General features: G+C 32.7%; 1 protein-coding gene across 3 annotated transcripts in view; it reads left to right on the top strand.

Moving 5' to 3' along the window:
* IntS14 (integrator complex subunit 14) overlaps positions 1-22,348 on the top strand; it is a 50,291-nt gene that overhangs the window by 9,644 nt on the left and 18,299 nt on the right. For 2 of the 3 annotated variants that reach the window (XM_089253981.1, XM_089253982.1), the window contains exons 4-7: positions 2,208-2,736; positions 13,610-13,754; positions 16,799-16,878; positions 18,956-19,101. In XM_089253981.1, the coding sequence (XP_089110107.1) occupies positions 2,208-2,736; positions 13,610-13,754; positions 16,799-16,878; positions 18,956-19,101 (900 nt within the window). The remainder of the gene's footprint in view (positions 1-2,207; positions 2,737-13,609; positions 13,755-16,798; positions 16,879-18,955; positions 19,102-22,348) is intronic. The other variant, XM_089253983.1, reaches the window with a different exon arrangement.

The following is a 22,348-nucleotide window of genomic DNA, read 5'->3' as shown; positions in this document are numbered from 1 at the left end:
AATCTAACAAAATTCTGGAGTTACCTTAGACCTAAATCTGCTGGTCCCACTTCTCTCAGAAGTTCAAATAAATATACATAATCTCCTTCAGAGATGGCTGCCGAATTCAATTTAGCGTTCTGCTCGATTTTCTCAATAGACCCCCTCTCCTCCCCAATACTCTTTTTTTGATTCTATCTACAGATAAAATTCCCCCAATATCCTTCTCCAAACAAGTTATCCTTAAATTATTGAAAAAACCGAAAACCCTATTCTGTTGGCCCCAACGACATCCCAAATTCTATTCTTAAATTCTGTGCTGATGAGGTTGCCGACTATCTTTTAATCCTATTCAATGTTTCACTAAATACTGCCATCCTCCCGAATGACTGGAAAATAAATAAAATTATTCCTATCCACAAATCGGGTCCACTTTCCAATCCCCTTAACTTCAGGCCAATAGCTATCACCTCCTCCTGCTGTAAAATCTTCAAATATATTGTAGCGAAAGAAATCCCTACCCACTTGGACTTCATCAGCTTTTTTTCCCCCAACCAACACGGCTTCAGACAATCTCTCTCTACTACCTCCCAACTGGCCCTCTTCATCCACGACCTCTCAGGAGCCATTGATAAAAACCTACAAACTGATATCTTTTTCCTAGATTTCTCCAAAGCCTTTGATAAAGTTCCCCATGATAAACTTCTCCTCAAACTCTCATGCCTTAATGTACAATTACTTAATTGGGTGGAGGCTTTCCTAAAACATTGTAAACAGTTTGTCTATTTTAATGATCATAACTCCCCATCCGCCCACGCAAAGTCTGGGACACCTCAAGGATCAGTTCTCTCCCTGTTACTTTTTTTATTTACATCAATGACCTTCCACAATCCCTCAACTGCACCACTAGATTATTTGCTGATAACTGTGTCATTTACCGTATCATTCACCATCAATCTGATCAAGACTTCTCCAACATAACCTGGCCTCCATCGCTGACTGGTGTTCCTTATGGCAAATGCCAATCAATATCTCAAAAACAGTTCACATGAAAGTTACCTGTAAATTACTTCCTCTAGAATACCCCTACTCCATCAATAATTTAACGTTATCCCAAGTTTCTCATATCAAATACCTTGGTGTCATAATTTCAGCTGACCTATGTTGGAACAAACACATTGACCATGTTTACCAGAAGTGTCTTAATAAACTTTTCTTCCTCCACTGCAATCTTAAACACTCCACTCGGGATATCAGACTTCTCTGTTACCAAACTTATATCTTCCCCGTCCTTTCCTATGCCGCTGAAATTTGGGACCCCTACACCTCCAGTAATATAGACAAACTCGAATCAATCCAAAATAAATCCGCCCGATTTGTTCATGACTGCTGGTCATTCTTCGTTTCCGTGTCCGAACTTAAAAACAAACTTCATCTCCTCCCTCTCTCTACTTTTCGTCTCATTTCTCGATTAACATTATTTTATAAAATTTATCATGGTCATTTCAACATAGATAGTTCTGGTATCTTAGCCAAACCATCCTACATCTCTAGAAGACTCGACCATTCCCTTAAATCAAAACCTATTTTTTCTTCCACTGACTGCTTTAAATACAACTTCTGTCCTCATACCATTGGTGAATGAAACAAACTCCCAAGCTCTGTTGTTGAATCTCCCACTATCACCATTTTTTTGTCCAATATCAAACAATGTCTTTGTCATTTTCAATCGCATCCTCTTGTATAGGCCCCAGGGCCAACAATATTGTATAAATAAATAAAGAATATAAAATTGTTTTATAGTTTTTTCTTCAGCTTTTATATCATGCACTATTCAAATTGTGTATTTTATAGGAGAAAATACACATATATATTGTGTCCAAAATAATTCTGTAGAGAGCAGGAAATTATTTTTTTTACGATCGTATAAAGTATTTATTCTTTGTATAACATAGTGACTTCATAGCATTACATGCAATGAATGTGTGTATTTTCAATGAGAATTTTTATATTGAAAAGCAGTGCTTAAGGTTTTTGACAGTTTTTGAACCATCAAAAACTGCCATGCATAAAAAACCTGCCAACCCTGCACCTGGCAGTAACCTTAATGGTGGTAGACGAGCATCTTACCACTGCGCCAATCTCGCTCCAGCCATTGGTGACCTGGTGCTTGATATTTGTGTCAAGCCCTGAACTATATTATATTTTAAATTCTCTTTTCTTTACAGGTATTATTGATTACTGATGGTGGCATTGAAGCAGATTTTGATCATCTAAAAGCTGAAAAAGCTACAAGTTCAGCTAGTAACTCAAATGTCAAAGAAAGTGATCGCTCATCATTTCCATTGCCATTTCCATTTCCATGCAAGCTTCATGTATTATGCATTAATGACCCAGCAGCACCTAACATACAGAGCTCAATATCAATGTATCAAAAACTTATAGATCTTAACAATGGTGGTGGGGAACTATTCCTTCCAGAGATGCCATTAAGTTACAAAAGTGTGATTGGTATGTTTCAAAGATTAAGTGAAACATATTATAAGCCTTTTCATGGCTCTCTCAGTTGTGGGCACTTAAGTTCAAACATTTCTTTGTCTCCTCCACCAGAAGCGTATGATAAAATAAATGACTTCGAAGTAGTACATGCTGAAATGTCTACAGATATCACAATATGTGGATTTATAGATATCAGTGATGTGTCTAGTCCTCCATCTTTTTCTAGACATTTGGTGTTGCCTATTCCCTCAGTCAAAGGTATATGTTTCTGAAAATTTATATGCATAGCCTATTTGTCTTACAGTTTGCTATTTTATATGTGTAGACAAGGACCTACAGCTTCATGCATAGTTGTGAACAACTATATACATCTCTGTTTATGCCAGGAATGGACGTTTTAAACTGATTCACAGGAAGCTTGATTATTTATTATTTAACCATTAAGTTCAACTTTCATTTCAGATTTTTTTCACAGCTGGATGGAGAGAAAAAAAAGAAAAAACATCCACATGGAATCTCGTGTGCAGCGTATGATATTTTAAAATTTTTGAATAGCCATGAATGTAATGATGAATTCATAGCTGAGCAGTTAACTAAAATGGCTAGGGGAGGTCAACTGGAATTTTCAGGCAATCCACCTAGTGAAATAGCTATCCACATCATTTGGCAATCTAAGGTCACAGAATTTTTTTCATATAAATCAAGCTGAAGTTGCAATGTATGTTTGTAGTTATATATTAACTACAGTGGAACTTGTCTAAGATGGACACTGTATGAGACGGAAACCTGTCTTAAACGGAATCAAAATATAGTCTGTTCAATGATTAGTGCTTTTATTTGCACCTTTATAAAACGGAAATTTGTCTAAAATGGAATATTTCAGTCTGTTGACATTCCATTTTGTACACGTTTCACTGTATTATGTTCAAAAAATTCCAAGACTTTACTGTATTACAGAAGAATGAATAGACATAGAATCTGTTTCTTTGGTATTTCCTCCGAAGTGCTGCCCTGCACAGTTATGAATTTGTACTATTATTCATACAAAGATGCAAATGTAGATTTGCAAGCTTTTTTTTTTGTCACATCTTCTAGTGCCTTTGTCGCTGCACTTTTTTCGGAACCTGATGATCGTTGCCCCTTGATCAAACTCTCTATCCAAGGAAAAAGTCACATGGGGCAGGATCAAGAGGAATAAGCTGGTTGTCAAAATATTGTAATGTGATGTTTTGACCAGGAGTCTGACACCAGGAACGACCCGTGAGCTGGCGCATTATTGTGAGTGAGCACTAACAATTTAGCCTTTCGAAGATCTGGTCTCTTACTTCTCACAGAATTGTGCAGACATTTAAGGACTCACGGGTCTGTCGAAGTGTCAGATTACCTGCCAAAACATCACATTCTGATACTTTCACAGCCAGTTTATTCCCCCGATCTTGCCACCATGTGAATTTTTTCTTTTTCCTCAAACAAAGAATTTGCTTGAAGAGTGATGATTCTCAGGTTCCAAAGAAGTGCAGCGATGAAGACACTGAAGGATGTGACAAAAAATGCTTGTAATCCGCATTTATATTTTTGTATGAACAATGACAAAAATGCATAATTGCACAGGGTAGTTACTTTAAAGAAAACACCAAATAAACAGGTCCTATCTGTATTCATTCTTCCATAATAAAATAAGTCTGGGAACTTTTCAAATGTAGCAGTAAGATTGTAGTTCAAATTCTATTTCATGGATGTTACTCTTATTTTTCTGAAATGAAGTGCTTTCGGTAGCTATTATGGCAGTAGTAAGACATTGTAGTGATGAAAAAAAGGAAAGAGAAGCCTAACAAAATATTTTTGGTCAATGAATGTAACAATGGTTTTCCTGAAGATGAGATAGTCTGAAGAAAATTCTAGTGACCAATTCAATGAGTAAATTTTCAACTACCACCACTCCCCTGCAAATGAAAGCAAAAACATGGGCTCTTTCTCTAAGGCACATTCTTTCCGCAGGTAATAAAAAAAAGTCACAGAAAGATGTCTGCTTTAGTGAGATCAAAAGGTGTGAAAGTGTTTAGTAGTGTGTGATATTTTGCTCTTCATTTGGGGAATGTTTTGAGGTTCACCACACTCAACAAACAAAATAAAGCACCAGCAATAGTGATATACAGTCGAACTTGGTTAATTCAAAGCTAATTGCCCAGCAAAAAGTTTGAATTAGCCAATTCAACCATATAAGATAACTAGACTTTCACAAAAACTCTTAATAATGTATATAAAAATGTATTGAATGTTATAGCAGGGTGCCTAGGAAGATTTTTATATCTTTTTCTTTTGGTTTTTCACAATTATAAATTCACTATGGAAGGGGGTAAAAAAAGTTGTTGCTGGGGGGGGGAGGCCATGTTGAGTGCTGTCATTTGCCATTACAATGTCTTCTTTTTTTTTTGCAATTACTCATTTTGTTTCAAAAAATTAAAACCAGAAATTTAAAAGCCGTTCATGAAATTTTCAAGTTGGAAAGCTCAAATTAATAGTATGGTTGTATAATTCGCATTTTTCTCTTCTACGAAATTCTTATTGAGCATATCAGTTCCAAAAATTTGCGTAAAGTAGATTGAATGCATCTTAAAATTCCAAATTTCCAAGTTTCCAAAGTTAAATAACACATAAAACAGTCAAATCTGAATGTTTGTCGTCTAGAGGCCTGAGCCTGTACGGAGCAACTAATTAAAAGTAAAGACGAAAGAAAAAATAACACAAAAGTTATAATAAACAATAAAGTTAAATAATAAAATTATTTTGGATAAATTTTGTAACAAAATTTAAATCTACTCCCCATAATACATAACGCCATCTACCAAATCATACTCTACATATATCGTAATAAATCAATATGCACTCAAAGAGAGTCCATATCACTGAGAAGACCAAACGAAATTTACTGCATACCCTCATTTAGAAAAGAAATATTTCGCAAACATTTTTATACTACCTTGCTCCCAAACTATTTAATGCTTTACTATTGGTAATACAGAATTTATCTAGGTTTGCATCATTTAAAAAAAATCACTTTTTGAATTTCTAATAGCAATAGACAATATTGATGTATATTTTCAATTATAGAAGTGAATTATATTATCAATATGCCTGTAGTTGCCTCATACAAATTTTTATTGTATCAAATGCTACTATGTGTGTTATGTGAACATGTATTTCAATATTAACTATAAATTGAGATTTGAGAGCGAGCACTGTAAATTGCTTTGAAACATCTGTTTTAAATAGAACAAATAGGCTGTAGATTTGTCTTGTAATCGCCTCCCCAGATGATGATACCATAATTGACAATTGAATAAAACCACGCATAGTAAATTTCTCTCAGAAATTCTGCCATTATCTTTTGTTTCAGATAATAGAATTTGTATACGATGAAACAGTTTTTTAGCTATTTCAAGTGCATAAAGTTTCCATTTTAGATTGCTACCAATGTGAAGTCCAAGATATTTGATATTTTGTACCTGCTGAATTACTTTTTCACCTTTTAAAAAAAAATTAGAATACTCCAAAAGTTGTTTAAAAAAAGTAGAAAATCTGACTTATAATGGATTATTACAGTACATGAACATTTTCATGCAGATCTACATCAACTTGATTGGATAAGTGTTGTATGTCTTTCCTCGTTATGTACAGGGTCTTTATACTTCAAGTTCCACTTTGAAATAGCCATAAAAGGAAAATTACTGAACAAAATGTTATCAAACTTGGTAATACTTTTACAGGAGGTCATGGGATTCAATTTTTCATTAAAAAAAGTTCAAAACTTACCACCAGCGCAGAATGGCGCTGTATGCAATATTGTTAAACAAAATAAGACATGAAGACAACTGTTTAAAACAGGGTTGGTAAAAAACATGTTTTTTAAAAAAACTAAAAGATGTTTTTTGGTTTAAACCAGTTTTTATAGCATTTACACTAAAAACAATAAAATTCCTGAAAAATTTCAAACTTCTAATAATTAATTAAAATAAAATGTTTATTAATGTAATTAACACAATTCACACATTAATTAATAAATATTTCTTACATTCTAACAAAAACCAACTTTTGCAATTTAGTTATTTTATAACAATTCAAGGAAATATTTTGTGTTTGAGAATTCTCTCTTAATGTTATTATTAACCCTATAATAAAGTTTTCTCCAGTTTCTTTCAATACACACAATTAGGACGTTATTTTGAAAAAACTATGATAAAAACTAGGCAAATACAATAAGTTTCATGAAGCGTAATTAATGCAGATTAATTAGCAATGATTTACGATATACAGGGTGATTATAACTAAAATTCTGATTTCAAAACACTAAAATAAAAACCACTGGTCAGAATGACTTGAAAATGCATGAATGTTCCTGAGGCAATGGAATTTTGTATGGTGAAGGGGAAAAAAATACTTAAAATATAAAATAGACGATGCTGTACTCATCCGGCACATGGGAAATTTGCTCACAGAATGGATATGATAGCTAGTTAAGGCAAAATGATAATACAGTTAGTATGGCACGATTTCAGAATTCATGGAAACCTCACAAAAATGAAGCCATTTAAACAAACAACTACAACTTACACAAAAAATGTTAAATATGTTGTCTATGTTCTGGCTGTAAGAACAAAAATGCTTATTCGACAACAGATCAGCTTAGGCCTATGTCATGGTAATGATGTGGATGTGCTTTCAATTCACCAAAGTTTGCAATCCAACCACTGCACATAACATTTTGGGGTATCCCCAAAACCAAAAGTTGTAAGGGTAAAGTAGCATTCACCTCTCTGGTGAACATGGTGCCCAGTTGATTGTCAAAATGGTTCTTTAGCAGCTGCTTCGCTGGTGTTGCAATGTGCATCTTGATAAAAGTTGTGTTATCTCCGCCAGGGCTGGACAAATCGAAAAAAAAAATTAACTGCCAGCCAAATTTGTTAAGAGCAAAGCATGCCCCCCCCCCAAGAAAAACAGTCCTGAGTAATGTTTTTTTTTTACTTTTCTGGAACTTTATGACCCATTCTCATGTTGGAAGACACATTATTACGAAATCAAAAAAAAAATTGTCTCATACTTTTACTTTATTTTAGCAATGATGCATATAGAATTTTAGGTGCCAAAACAGATTTCCTACTCGCCCTGGCACCTGGGATTTGTCCAGCCCAGCTATTCACACACTGATGCTGTTGAAGTGCTGAAATGATGTGGTTTTGCAAAATAGATTATACCACTGGCCAAAAGTACAGCATCATCTACTTCAACATTTAAAGTTTTTTTTTCTTTCACTAAAGAAAATTCTATTGCTTCATGCAAATTTTCAAGCCATCCTGACCAACAGTTCTTATTCGTGTTTTGGAATCAGAACTTTAATTATAATCACCCAGTATATAGCTGATTATTTTTCATAAATCACTTACGTCTGTACATTCTAACCAACATTGGCCATGGAACATTTTGAGGATGAATGAGGCCCTTTTTTTACCTAAATAGAGATGTCAACACCCATAATTGCAGGATTTGGGCTGAACAAATCCCTTGTGTTATCCACCCAGTTCCATTGCATTCTCCTAAAGTCTTCGTTTGGTGTGGTATGGCAGCTAGTGTCATAATTGGGCCATTTTTCTTTGAAGAGCAATAGACAATTGGGCCCATAACATGCACTGCGACTGCCGCTTGCTTAGAGTCTATGTTAGACGTTTTGTGATACCTGAACTTTAGCGACATGGCATTTTAGACACAATTTTTTTCATGTAGGACGGGGCTCCGCCTCACATTGGTACATGTGTCAGTCAGTTACTTCAGTAGTACCATTTCACGGATAACCAGATAATAAGCCGACACTTCCCCATTTCTTGGCCACCCTGGTCACCAGACCTCAATCCCTGTGTGTCGCGTATGAGTGTATGTGCGTGGGAAGATGTTTTTCTCATATATTTTGTGTCAGGATTTGACCCAGACGATTGTGACGTCATTAACGAAACCCCTCTCCCTTTATGTTTTGTTTTTGCTTTTTCTCTCTCTTTGTCTGTAGAAGATATAGTTGAAACGATGCTTTCGGCTCGAATGGAAGCAGTCTTTTTCAAATGGGCTAGAGAATTTGTATAGTATGTATCATGTGTATTAAATATTTTAATCCAATTCATCCTTCATGTCAAAAGACAACTGCTTTTTCTTCTCGGGTAGAGATGCACAGTTGAAAGAATTTTCGAATGAACCCTTCATAACACTGTGACTTCTAGCTATGGGGTTACCTCAAACCCACTGTTTTTGGTGATGATAAACAATTTGGCGGAATTGAAAAATGTGATACACAGACATGTCTGTAACATTCCTTCTGATATGCTAAGAGCTACTGTTGAGAAAGCAGTACTGCAATATAACTTGCTTTCAGAAAATGGTGGACGCCACATTGAACATGCTTTGTAACACATTTTAGAAATGATTAAAAACATTTTAAACAGATGTCTGTGCCTTATTTTGTTTAATAATATTGCATACAGCACCATTCCCTGCTGGTGGTGAGTTTTTGAATTTTTTTATTGGAAAATTGAATCCCATGACCACCTGTAAACTATTACCAAGTTTGATAACATTTTGTGCAGTATTCCTTTTATGGACATTTCAAAGTGGAACTTTAATTATAAAGACCCTGTATATAAACCTAGAATTGTTCAATCTTTGCATTACAGGTTGAAAAACTGGGCATATGTGCATTTTCATGGACAGTATGAGAAAATATGTGTTAATATTGTAAAATTACATTATGCTATGGCCGTCTTTGGCCTTAACCATGATTTTATGTACCAAGACATTGCATTGTCTCCAGAATTTTTTTAACTGGACTCTAGAATCTCTTGATAAGATCAGCATCAAATATCACGAAACCACCAAAGTATCGATGATGATTGATGGGCACTGTCAAATTCTTGATCCAATCTGTGTTTGCCATCTTCAAACAAAGTCTTCAGCTGTTTGCCCATCTTCATATAAAGTTGTCTTCTCTATTTTTTGGTTGCAGCAGACATTTGGTTCAGCTACTATTTTTACTCATTTATCCAGCTTATTAAGAAATATATATATATATATATATATATATATAGGTACATAATACAAACACCTCAAAAAGGTACTATGATACAAAATACAATTTATACTTACTAAAATTAAACCCAAAGCACAAAATAACAAAATTTACTAAAAATACCGGGAATAAATTCTAGATTGATTGCTAACACCCAAAAATCCATGAAAAGTATATCGGGGCAGGGGGAACACCAAAATGATAGAAAACACGAAGAATCAGATATTCCTCCAGTATGAGCACTTCGGCAAAAATTTGATTATTGGCAAAGAAACAATGGAAAAACATGGCGAATGTATAATGAAAATAAAATATGAAAGCCAGAGAAAAAAATTTTAATTGGTCAAAAATTTGCAATGAAAATTAGAGAGAATATAAAAAAACACTTATCTCACAAATCCAAATATGGCAGTCCTTCATTGGTCTGAATATATAAATCTGGTAGAAAAATCAAACTAAAGAGAGTATTGTGAACACAAAATCAAAAAAATGAAAGCGAACACTGGACCCAAAAATAAAAAAAAACTGTTCTAACGAAATCTCACAAGAACAAAGAAAATCACAAAATGTCACACCAATGCCACAAAGAATGGTGCCAGCTAGGATTATGGCTATTAGTTGGAGAGCGGAGCATGATAAAAACATGTCGCGCTGCTTTTGTGTTCTTGTTTTAACATCAGAAGTCATCACTTGCAGAGGAACAAATTCTGGGTAAGATGAGATTCCAGACCAAAGAATGAGCCATTTAGGTTGGATTTTTTAAATTAGGTGGTTTTAATTCTCGCATTCTTTCAAATGATAGGCTAGTTAGTCAAATTGAGATACATGCTGGTTATCTGCTGTTGAACCTGTGACGTGGATGAAGAAAACATTTTCAAAAATGATTTCGTGGCAACAGTTCCAACTGATGTACGTGGATATATTTTGTGATTAAGAAAAAATGTTAAAATCTCCCGTAACTTGTTCTTCAAGATGATTCATAGAAGATTACAAATCTAGGGATTTGGTTTATAAATTTTTCTGGGCTGGTTGACAGTTGTGTTGCATCAAAATGTTACACTCATGAACATTTTGCCTACATTAAAAGATAGCCATGCACTCGCAAAAACGAAATCGATGTGTACTGCAGCTTAAAACCTAATACATCGTGGCAAAAGTTGTTCAGCAGTGCTTTGAAAAAGATATTAATGTCATGTTGGATTAAATATAAAGAACTAGCTTACCCGTCAGGCGTTGCTGCGATCTCAGAAGAAAGGAAATTCAAGGAAATGAAGGAAAGGAAAAAAAACTTTAAAAAAAAAAAAACTATGCCAGAAACTTTCACGGGAGTGTACTCAACAACTTCCCAAAGTTTCATGGCGATCAGATGAATGGTGTAGTAATGCTTAAAGGACAAACAGACATACATTCGTTTTTTTATATAGATTATGAGAAACTGGTCAGTTGTGCACCTTTTTTTCAATTTGGAATCTCAAACAGAAGTTACAAGTCTTATAGAGGAGAATTTTTGAATATACACCCAAAGCCTTGCTTTATAACTGGAATAGAAGTCAGATCACCTTATGGACATTATATTCATAGGCGGAGATAAACTTGAAAGTCTGGGGGCACATGATGATGTCATCTCATATATACATTTTTTTTTAAATTACACAAATATATACATATACACAACATCTATACAATATACAAACATATATAACATATACAAAAATATTTATACAAGCATATACAAACATATATAATACACACTTTTGACCTCAAGTGACATGAATGTCCTTCCAGCAGGTCTATAAGGGTTTCTGTTATTTTTTTTAGCAACAGCCTATTGTGGTTTGGGTCGGTTGATAATTGTTCAATATAAGGTATTTTATTTTTATGAAACAAAGAAATTTTACATACAGATGGATTGTTATACTACGTTGTATTATTGTTGTAATATAAATTCTAGACTGGTATTCATAGAAAACGTGAATATATTGTTATTGGATCTTATGTTATTATTTGTATGATTGATTGCATGGTATAGATTCATTATTTTTGGAGCGGTTGTATCTAATTTTTTTGGAACAACATTTTATTTGTTTTCGGCACTTGATATAAGTTATTCAATCTAGAGGAGGTTGTATTTTGTTTTGTTTCTAACCAATTATTGTTTAAGATTGGAAATTTTTTGTTAGTCTATGGACATAGTTTTTTGTCTTATAGTTAGCTTATGACATTCTGTTTTGTTGGTGTTTATTGTGGTTTGTTATTTGGGATCTTATATATACATTATTGTCTAGTTTTTGTATATTTGTTTGATATGCACCTCCCAAAGCAGTGATTCCATATGTTACTATTGAATATATCCAAGCATAAATATAATATACATTGGATCAGTCGACTTCACCATTAGTCCCCATGCTCATGTATCTCTGCCCATATCATGGCCCCACAAATGGTGGGCTGACAGGGCTCCAGACCAGGACTCTGGAAAATGTTTTTGTTTTTAATCAATAAAATCACTATAGAGAGGCTGTCCCAAGGTCTCAGCCTTGGGGAAAGGGTCTGGCTCTGGGATGTAGGGGCCACGGTTTTTATGCTATAAATTCACTGTAGAGGGGCTTGTGAAATATCCTCTCTGGGGTCCAGGTAAAAATCCCGGCTCCATTCCTTCCTCTCTTCCCCCCCCCCCCCTGTATCTTAGCCTATGATTATATTGTGTCTGCAAGGATGGTGAGCTGTGTGCCAAAAACATTGAATATATTAGCTAAGTGAAAAATGGGTTCATTAAAAGTTTTTCCATCTTTACAGACATTAGAAACAAATCGGGAATTGTCTATAAATATTTTTTTTAGGATTATAAAACAGGTATGTTTTGTGAATTGGTGATATGGATTAAAAAGTTGTTTATTATAATGACACTCCAGAAATACCACCAGAAAGATCTTCTTACAAGTATAACTTACAGTTTCTACTGCTATCTCTCCCCAAGTGCCAATGTTCTATTTATGGAACATCGTAGAAAACAAACAAAAAATAAAAATATTTCTTGAAATTTTAAATTGGATCTTATTATATTATCTTATGAATAGGCATGTAAAAAGACCCTGAGTAAAAAGTAACTCCACTGATAGTTTGGCCTTTAAACAGTTAAAACCCACCAGGTAAAATATTACCCACCATAAAAAATTCCTTTAGCGAAAAAGCGAAAAGCTTTAGCAAAATGCTACAATGCTAATGATTTATCATTGGATGTCTTCTCGTTTCCTACCTCCTATATGCATTTTTGCGAAAGTGGCTGCTGCTACGGTCACATTTTGCGAAAAATGCAACTGTAGCTTAAACTCTGAAACCCACTCGGCCATTGTGAGAATCTTTCTTGACACAAAGGTTCACTTCATCCTGTGGGAAAGAGGTGATAAGCCGTGCTCAGCACATTGCTACTGCTACCACAAGAAGTCTCCACAATGACTGATCAGTGCCCCAATTTTTCCCCAAGGAAATGGAAACAAAATGGTGATTTGAAGTTTGCTATTAATCATAGGTTCCAGTTTAATTAGTTCTCAAGTGTATCAAATGACTGTGGTGAGACACAAATGATTCAAATGGTTGCATAGTTTGATGCATTTCAAATGTAATAATTAATGCTTCAAGTAATCTTGCAATTCAGTTTTATGCTTCATTACTACTTTGATCTGTGCATATTCATTTTTTTTTTACTTTCCCCAACTTTAATTTGTCAAACTACCTTTATTCTGATCGACTCAGATTGTTGATGTTTTATTTTAAAGAAAAGGCATACAGTTTTCTCATCTATAATTATGTTCAGTTGTTTAATAAGATATATTTGGTTTGAGATAACAGGTTTCAAATCACGATTCATCATTCATAAAATATTGATGTCAAATATCGATAAGATATGATAAGATATGCCGTTTTAATGAAACAGTTTCATATAATATGAAGCAAGTTATTTGAATTGACCATTCTGAAGTTGGTACACATTTTCTGCTAATAGGAAAAAAATTGTTTTTTTCTCAGAAGATAATAAATGCTCAATAAAAATGGAAAAAGAAGAGACAATCGAAGAAGAAACAGTCAATGAAGATGGGAAGCAACCATCCTTTTGTGTGCTACTACATGGCAGTTTGAAAGTCGAGGGAATGGTAGCAATTTGCAATCTAGGGTATATCCATTTCTGTATTAAAATTATATTAACAAATAATAACCATCCCACCTTTGTATAACTTCTATCTATGTTAATGTCACCTCACTCATAACATCAGTTTTCAAATGGTCCTGCAGAAATATTTACCTAATTGGGCTAACTCATTAAGTCATCCCACTTAACACTCACTTTCTTGTCAGCTGTCGCAGAGGTAAGGCATGTTCTTACTTCTCCCTGATTGCCGGCCAATAGCCAAAGTCACGTAACAGGACTTTAACCACGGTTGGTGAAAAAAACTAAAAAACCAGGTTTTTTTGGTTTAAACCAGGGTTTTTTTTGTTTTAAATAGTATTAACATTAAAAACAATAAAATTTCTGAAAAATCATTCAAACTTCTAATAATTAATTAAAATAAAATGTTTATTAATATAATTAACACTATTCCCATATTTAATTAATCAATAAATATTTCTTATATTTTAACAAAAACCAACTTTTGCAATTTAATTATTTTTTGCTTAACTCAATGGATTACTTCGTGTTTGAAAATTCTTTTAATGTTGTTATTAATCATACAATATAAAGATGTTTTCTCCAGTTACTTTCAGTATGCTTAATTAGGAAGCTATTTTGCAAAAACTATAATAAAAATTAGGTGAATATAATGTATTTAATGAAGCATAAATAATGCAGATTAATTACCAATGATTTACGATATACAGGGTGATTATAACTAAGGTTCTGATTTCAAAACACTGTAAAAAAAGAATGATTGTCAGAATGACTTGAAAATTTACATGAATATTCCTGAAGAAATATAATTTTATTAAGTAAAGGAGGGGAAAAAAGACTTTAAAATGTAAAATTAATGACATCATCCAACACATGGGAAATTTGATTGCAGAATGGAAACAATAGCCAGTCATGGCAAAATGATAACTTAATTATAGCATTACACGATTTCATAATTCATGGAAATGTCACAAAAAGTGAAGTAATTGAACAAATAACTACAACTTACTCAAAAAATATTAAATATGTTGTCCACCATGTTCTGGCTATGAGGTAAAAGCACAAAAATTCTTGTTTAACAACAGATCAGAGTATGCCATGGTCATTTGTTTAACATAACCTTTACATTCCCTGTACGGATTATGCTGATCCCTTGGGAATGCACACACTTGAGGATCATGTTAAATATATATATATATATATGTATATAAAATTAATGCTGTGTGTGCAATACCATTTTCTTTGTTTTTGCATTTTAATGTCTCTGGTTATTTTAATTTTCTGCGAGCAATTCTCATTCTCGTAGTTTTATAAGCATAGTTGTATTGTTTCTTTTTTCTAGCTGTAGCACTGCTGTTAGTATGCCTCACATTCGATTAGTCATATGGAGAGTTTCTAGAATTACACTAAATTACAGGGGGAAAAAAAATGTTCTAATAAATGCCAGAGGCTTAGGCATTAGTCTTCTTAAAAACTGATAGCTTTGGAGGGCCTAGATTTTAAAGCCATCACAGAATCTTGGGCAGAGGGTGAATCCTTCTTACACATCTCTGGATACCATACTTTTTTCAGAAATCTGGTATGAAAGAAATGTAGTCTTGATTTGCGAGAAATCTTGTATATGGGGCTAGAGAATGTAACATACAGTGTAGTATTAAGAGAGGGGGTGTTTTTTTGGCCCAAAATATATTGAGAAATTGAATTTTCTGGATTTTATGTCGAAACTAATATTTGGAAAGAAAGGTGATTTGTCTCCTCCGGGAATCGAACCTGGGTCCCCTTGCACATGCCCAGTATGCAAGGGGACCCGGTTTCATGAGGGGGTTTTGTTGCATTACGAGATTTTAATCTGTGTAACAATTTGGAAAAACTTATTAGCTAGAGATCAATATATGAGAGACTTTCCTTAAGTTGGTACTCAATAATATTTTGTATCGGCCGGCATGGCCCCCACAAGGCCGGGGCTGACAGGGCTGTAGCCCTGGAGCCCGGGACAATTCTCATAATTTTTGCTTTTACACGCTATACATGAACTATAGAAGGGCCCATGAGAAGTCTGACTGGGGGCCCTGGAAAAGATCCCAGCCTAGGGGCCCTACTCCTGGATGTGAGGGCCCTGTCAGCAAGCTACTACTAAATCACATATGCACCTTGTCTATATTCCTCTATGGAACTTCTAAGTGCGATTAACTTATGAATATTTATGAATATGTTTACATTGGAAAAATGTAGGTGGCAAGAGGGATATGAGCAAAGTGTTTAAAATTTTTAATGGGATGGATAGGATAGACCACAAGTTATTAATACACCATCAATCGAGTGCTTCGACATGGGAACATCAGTATCATTTGGTAAGTGACAACTCCAGGTTGTGATGTCACAAGGAATTTTTCTCAAACAGGGTTGTGAATAAATAAAATAGCTTACCACCTGGTTTAGTGAATATTGTTGCGTGGGATTAATGTTGAGTTTATTAAACATGACTAAATGTTATTTTCCTCTAAACATTCAAACTATGAAATATATCTTTTAAAAAATGCTTGAAAAACAGCAAGAAAAATGCCAACTTTTGTTTGAATGTTGATGAACCCAGATATAGTAGATTTCATGTGAGAAAAATTATGCAGAATTTTATAAAGCAAATGGGGTAACGAGTGAAATGTAAACTAACTCATTGTTTTATATCTAACCCCTTTGAGTAACATGTCTTTGGTGTAAAATGTCACATAGATGCTAGGAGTTTGTTGTCATCTTATTGCAGTGTAGGAAGACAAGATTAGCCATCACAACAAAACATAATAAACTTACCATAGCAGATCATCTTATGAGTTACCTTCATTTCAGTCCAGAAATATTGATTCCCTGGCTATACTATTTTAATTTCCAAAAGCAGTTCTTCATCATTAGGAATCATGTGTAAATTAATATATATGAATTATAAATTAATTATAAATTATAAATTAATTATATATTATAATTATCTAATCTTTTTAGTGGTGTATAATTTTAATTAAGAGAATTTAGTGATTTTAAAATTTTTTGAATTTCAGAGAAAATTGGTATGGAATGCTTTATTCTTGGGCTGACAGCAAGAAAAAATCAAATCTTATGCTCTCAGCATTTGAACCTGGTAAGGAAGAAATTCAAATTCTTATTGTAATTTATGCAGTTGTCCACAGATATTAGTTTCTTAAATTTAAACTTTTAAGGAATTTTTTTTGCACTGTGGTCGAGGGAAAAATGGTTTAAGCTTAAGCACTGTACTTTTTCAGGCAAAAAAATTAACAGTCATGCAATTACTGTTTTCTTGTATTCTAAAAACAAATATCTATTAGAAAACGCTTGCTAAATACTCAAAACTAATTTTAAATAGTTAATAGTTGAATGTGTTATATAAATACAAATGCTACAACAGACAAAATGCCCAACGAGGTGGCTAAAAAAGATGTCTATTAAAATATGGTTGTGGAATATATATCTAAACCATATCAAAAATACAGTAACCCAATAAGAGCAATAAAAAACCAATAATTATTATAAAATTAACCAATAATTATTATAAAATTAACCAATAATTATTATAAAATTAACCAATAATTATTATAAAATTAACCAATAATTATTATAAAATTAACCAATAATTATTATAAAATTAACCAATAATTATTATAAAATTAACCAATAATTATTGAAAAATTATTCAATTTATAAACTTTTCCTTACACAATATTCCACATATTGACAAATGAACTTTTCCTTCAATTAAACATCCTTACTCTAAGACATCTATACTTTTACCGATCCATACTTGTAATTAAAAAAAAACAATTCTCTTTACCTCTGAACACGTCAAGAACATCTAATAGACACAATTTTATTTACTCAATGCCTTTAGTTCATAAAACTATTCTCAAAAAACATTTTAGCTTTCTCATTCTTAAATTTTTTAATAGCCTTCCAAATGATCTCGTACAGTCCCTTTCGTTTTCAATTTTCACAAAAAAACCTCAAAAAACACTTGCTATGAATTTTCAATATTGAAAATTACTTTTGATTTCATCCTCAGATTCTCAATCACTCCCTGTTGTGTGTGTGTGTTACTGTCTTTTAACCTCTCCCGGTCGAATTCTTAATTAAAATACCCTTGCTGTCAACTCTGCTCTGCCAGTCCAATTCATACATAATCGTATGTTGATTTATAGATTTTTTTTATAATCACTAAAGCACCCCCCCTGTGATCGTTGCATTATTGTATTAAATATATATTTATATTTTATGTATTATATGTGTTTGTGTAATTGAATTTCCCCCTCCCAACCCCCCCCCCTTTCCTATTTTGATTTTTTTTTTCATAATTTTTTGTTTTTACTCTCAAAAATCACTACAGTGACTTTTTATTTTAGATTGTATGGTAATTGAAATGTTATTCAATTAACTTCATTGTAACAACCAGTATGGAACCTTGGTGTCTCCTTTGGTCTGGTTTTCATTAACCTAATGTATTGTTGTCATTCTCCTAACATATTAATAAACTGAAATTGAAAAAAAAATTTAATATACATATTACCTATAAAAAATTATATGTGTCTCATCTAAGTATCCATAGCTTCTCTTGATTTATCCCAATATGTTTATCGTATTTCTTTTTAAGTGTGTTAATCATGTCAGGATTCACTACTTCCAGGGGTAAGCTATTCCATGTATTCACAACCCTATTAGAGAAAAACTCCCTGCGACACCACAACCTAGAATTGTTCCTTACCAATTGATATTAGTATCCCCTTGTCAATGAGGATTCCCAAATCGGTGATCCCAACCAATGACTGGTTGCATCCAGAATGACACCACCGTTATATTGAGCATTACCAAACTTGTTGCTGCTGCAGCTTTCCTGAGCTCAGAAAATCTGCACAGGGTTTCCCTGAGCATCCAAAATTTGTATATATATTTTTCATCAAGGCAGTGCTAGAAAAGAGCTTATCTCTGAGTAGCATAACAAATGCGGAAAGTGTCCATGATGGCTGTCATGTTTGAAGAAAGGCAAATTTGGACTGGATAACATCATGTTTTAGTGATTTCTAAATCTAAAAATTGCATATACAGTGACATCCTGACTTATGCCATAAATAAATTCAAATGATATAAATTTATATATAATAAATTGTCATAATATAAATTTATTTTGAAACATATTGCAATATTTAAAGGTTTAAATGTCATTCCATGGCTTGGAAGCTTTGAAAATATGGGTCCGACATGTGGAGATAGTGATCCCAGTTTTCCTGTCATGCCATCAGGGAAACGAAGTTATGCCCAGAATTGTGTTGTTTGGATAAAACAGTCAGGTTTACAGGTAAGCTGAATGTTAATTGAATATGCAAATTAGTTAGGTTAGTTTTTATTTATTTAACCCATTAAAGATGACTGATTTTTTTAAAGAAAAAAAACTTTGCCAATAAATGGTGGGAGTGGACCATTTATTGGCGAAGAAAAAAATTGAAATTGCGAATAGAAAATTTTCTTACCAACCAATGTTTATGGGCTAATTAAAAACATGAATATTTTATAATTTTTTCTAAAAAAATAATAGCCAAAAGTTATATTTGATCGTTTAAACTTATTTGCCGACCAGAATTTGGAAAGGTTAAAATATAAACAAACAGGTTATTTGTTGATATTTTTATTCTTTTATGAATGTTCATTTATAAAATTCATTAACCATGCTGACTGCTAAAATGATTGTCTTATCTCTAATTGAATTACAAACTACTATACTCTGCCTATACAGATCTCACTTTTATTCCATAAGCTGTTTTGTTAATGAATTAGATGCTATATTAAGAAATTTTAAATGCAAAAACATTATTTTTCTTGGTGACATTAACATTGATTTATTATGCTCAGATTCTAGTGATATATTTTATATTACATTGATATGCTTTCTAGTCATAGTCTACCACTATTAATTAATGTTGTAACCAAACCAATATCTCCATCCTGTTTAGATCACATTTTCATTCGTAATTTAAAAAAACATTAACATTCATTCTTCTGTATTTACTACTGATTTAAGTGATCACTATCCCATACTTTGCGAGTTTATACTTTCATCTCCTAGATTGATGGCTGCTTTGAATTCTCCAGCGACTGTGAAATTTGCAGATTATACAGCCATTTCTTCCTTTCTTTCTAACCATAGTTTTAATTCTTATTCAAATGACTCTGGCAAGGCATTTGATGATTTTATTCTCTCATTAGAAACAATTGTTAATAACCATTCCTGTTATCACATAGTCAATTCATGTAGGATACCTAATAAGTAGTTTACAAAAGATCTTCACAAACTGATCAAAATTAAGCAAAAGTTGTATTTAAAAACCAAAAGATATCCATTTGATAATTTTATCTTATGTGCATACAAAAGTAGTTTCTCATGTTAAATTAAAAATCAAAATCGCCAAACAAAATTATTATTCCCAGCAATTTAACAGATGCAATAACCCAGATACAAAATGGAAACTTTTTTAATAAATTATCAGGTACTAAAGATAAAAAATCCAAATTGCCTTCTGAACCAAACCTCTCTCTAATAGCTAATAATTTTAATTCACATTTTATATAAATATATCTCATTCTAATTGTGTCACACTTATGATTTTAAGTTATTTTTTTTACAATAATCCGAACTCTTATTTTATATCTCCAACTCACCCTCATGAAATCCTTCAAATTCTTCGAAAATTACCTACTTCTGCTTCCTCTGGTATTGTAAACCCCTATATTTTAAAAATTCTTCCTTATTGCACAATCTGCACTATGTCTAAGCTTATCAGTTCTTTCATTTCGGAAGGTGTTTTCCTGGATAGTTTGAAAATTAAATTATTTATTCAAATTTATAAATCTGGTGATTCTAATGACCTGAATAACTATAGACCTATTTCTATCCTTAATTCTGTTTCCAAGCTATTTGAAACCATAATAAAATCTAGACTAGTCTCTTTTTTTCATAAATCTAACTTTTTCTCCCCAAATAACATGGATTTCTACCTAACAAAAACATAGAATCCATTCTTCTACATTTTACTTCTACTGTCTGTACTAATATTGATAAATCTTACTAAACAGTTGGTATTTTTCTAGATAAAAGCTTTCGATAGCTTCTCTCATAAAATCTTGATTGAAAAACTTAGTTTCTGTGGTATAAGTGGTGTTCCTCTCAAACTTTTACGATCTTACCTTCATAATAGATACCAATTTGTTAAATGTGAGGATGAATATAGCAATATTATGAAAATTATTAATGGTGTTCCCCAGGGCTCTATTCTTGGCCCCTTATTATTTCTCATTTTCATTAATTTATTTTGCAACCTTACCATTGTTAGTAACATAATAACATTTGCTGATGATACAGTCATCATTTATAGCACTAAAGACTACTACTAAACCAGACATGTACCTCGTCCATATTCCTGTGCGGAACCTCTAACGAACTGGTACATGTTGGAATGTGTGTGTATGTATAATGAACCTTTGTGAAGTTTGTTTCCGTGTAATTCTTGTTAATGGGGAGATCGGCTCACATTTGCACCTCGAAGTTGGGAATCGCAGAAAACCACTAAAGACTACCAAACTTTGACTAACATGATTAACCAAGACTTAATTAAAGTGTGTAACTGGCTTTCAGCTAATAAATTAACCATTGATGTATCCAAAACTAAATTTATCTATTTTTCATTACTTAACCCTCTACATAATATTGATATTGTTTTCTATAATTGTAACTGCTCCCTTAATGATTTTTTTTATTACAACAGCATGACAAATTAGTATAAAAAGACAAACAGTAACACAGAACAAAAACACATACATACATAAAAATAAACAAAATTCGAAACATTCATTCTGTGACCCCAAGGGACTAGGGTGTCCTTCCAGCAGGTCTATTAGAATAGTCTATTATCTGTTAGTCAAGTGGCAATTGTCGTTACTTTTCTCAAAAATTTGTTAACTTAAGGTTTTATAAAATTTATTTTACTTTTTTTTTAAATGTAAGATAAACACAATGCTTTAGTTAATAGCAAGTTATATATACACATTTACATTTCAATCTTATGTTAAGTGTGATGTGATCTTAAGTGTGATCAATATTAAAAACATATATATTTTTTCAGTCAAATATATGTCAGTATATAATTTTTCAAATATGACTCATGTAAGAATATATAAAGCAAAACAAAAAGTGTTGTACATAGTTTGTAAAGATTGACTTTTGTATGCACACGTAGAATGGTTAAAATTTCAAAATGTAATTTCTTGCAATATGCCAATATTCACAAAAATAATTACGATTGCACAAAACCATATGCATCAATACATCCAGTTTCTCAAACATCTTATCTATTGCATAATTGCTTCATAGTTTGTCTCTCTTGCAAATGAATAAATGTTAAAATTGGAATTCATATTATGAGAATTTTCATGTGGTTCATTGTGTGAAAACAATTTAGTATTTTAGGAGTAGTAAACAAACTTTTTTAAATAATACTTCATTGATTCTTGGCACTTGATAAATACGGTAAAACCTCTCTTTTACAGACACT

Source organism: Pholcus phalangioides, unplaced genomic scaffold (genome assembly GCF_987345545.1).
Source record: "Pholcus phalangioides strain wild (caught in Gottingen) unplaced genomic scaffold, Ppha-v1.0 ptg000039l_1, whole genome shotgun sequence".
Classification (NCBI taxonomy): Eukaryota; Metazoa; Arthropoda; class Arachnida; order Araneae; family Pholcidae; genus Pholcus; species Pholcus phalangioides.
The sequence above is the reverse complement of the archived record's forward strand: the minus strand, read 5'-3'. Positions and strand labels throughout refer to the sequence as shown.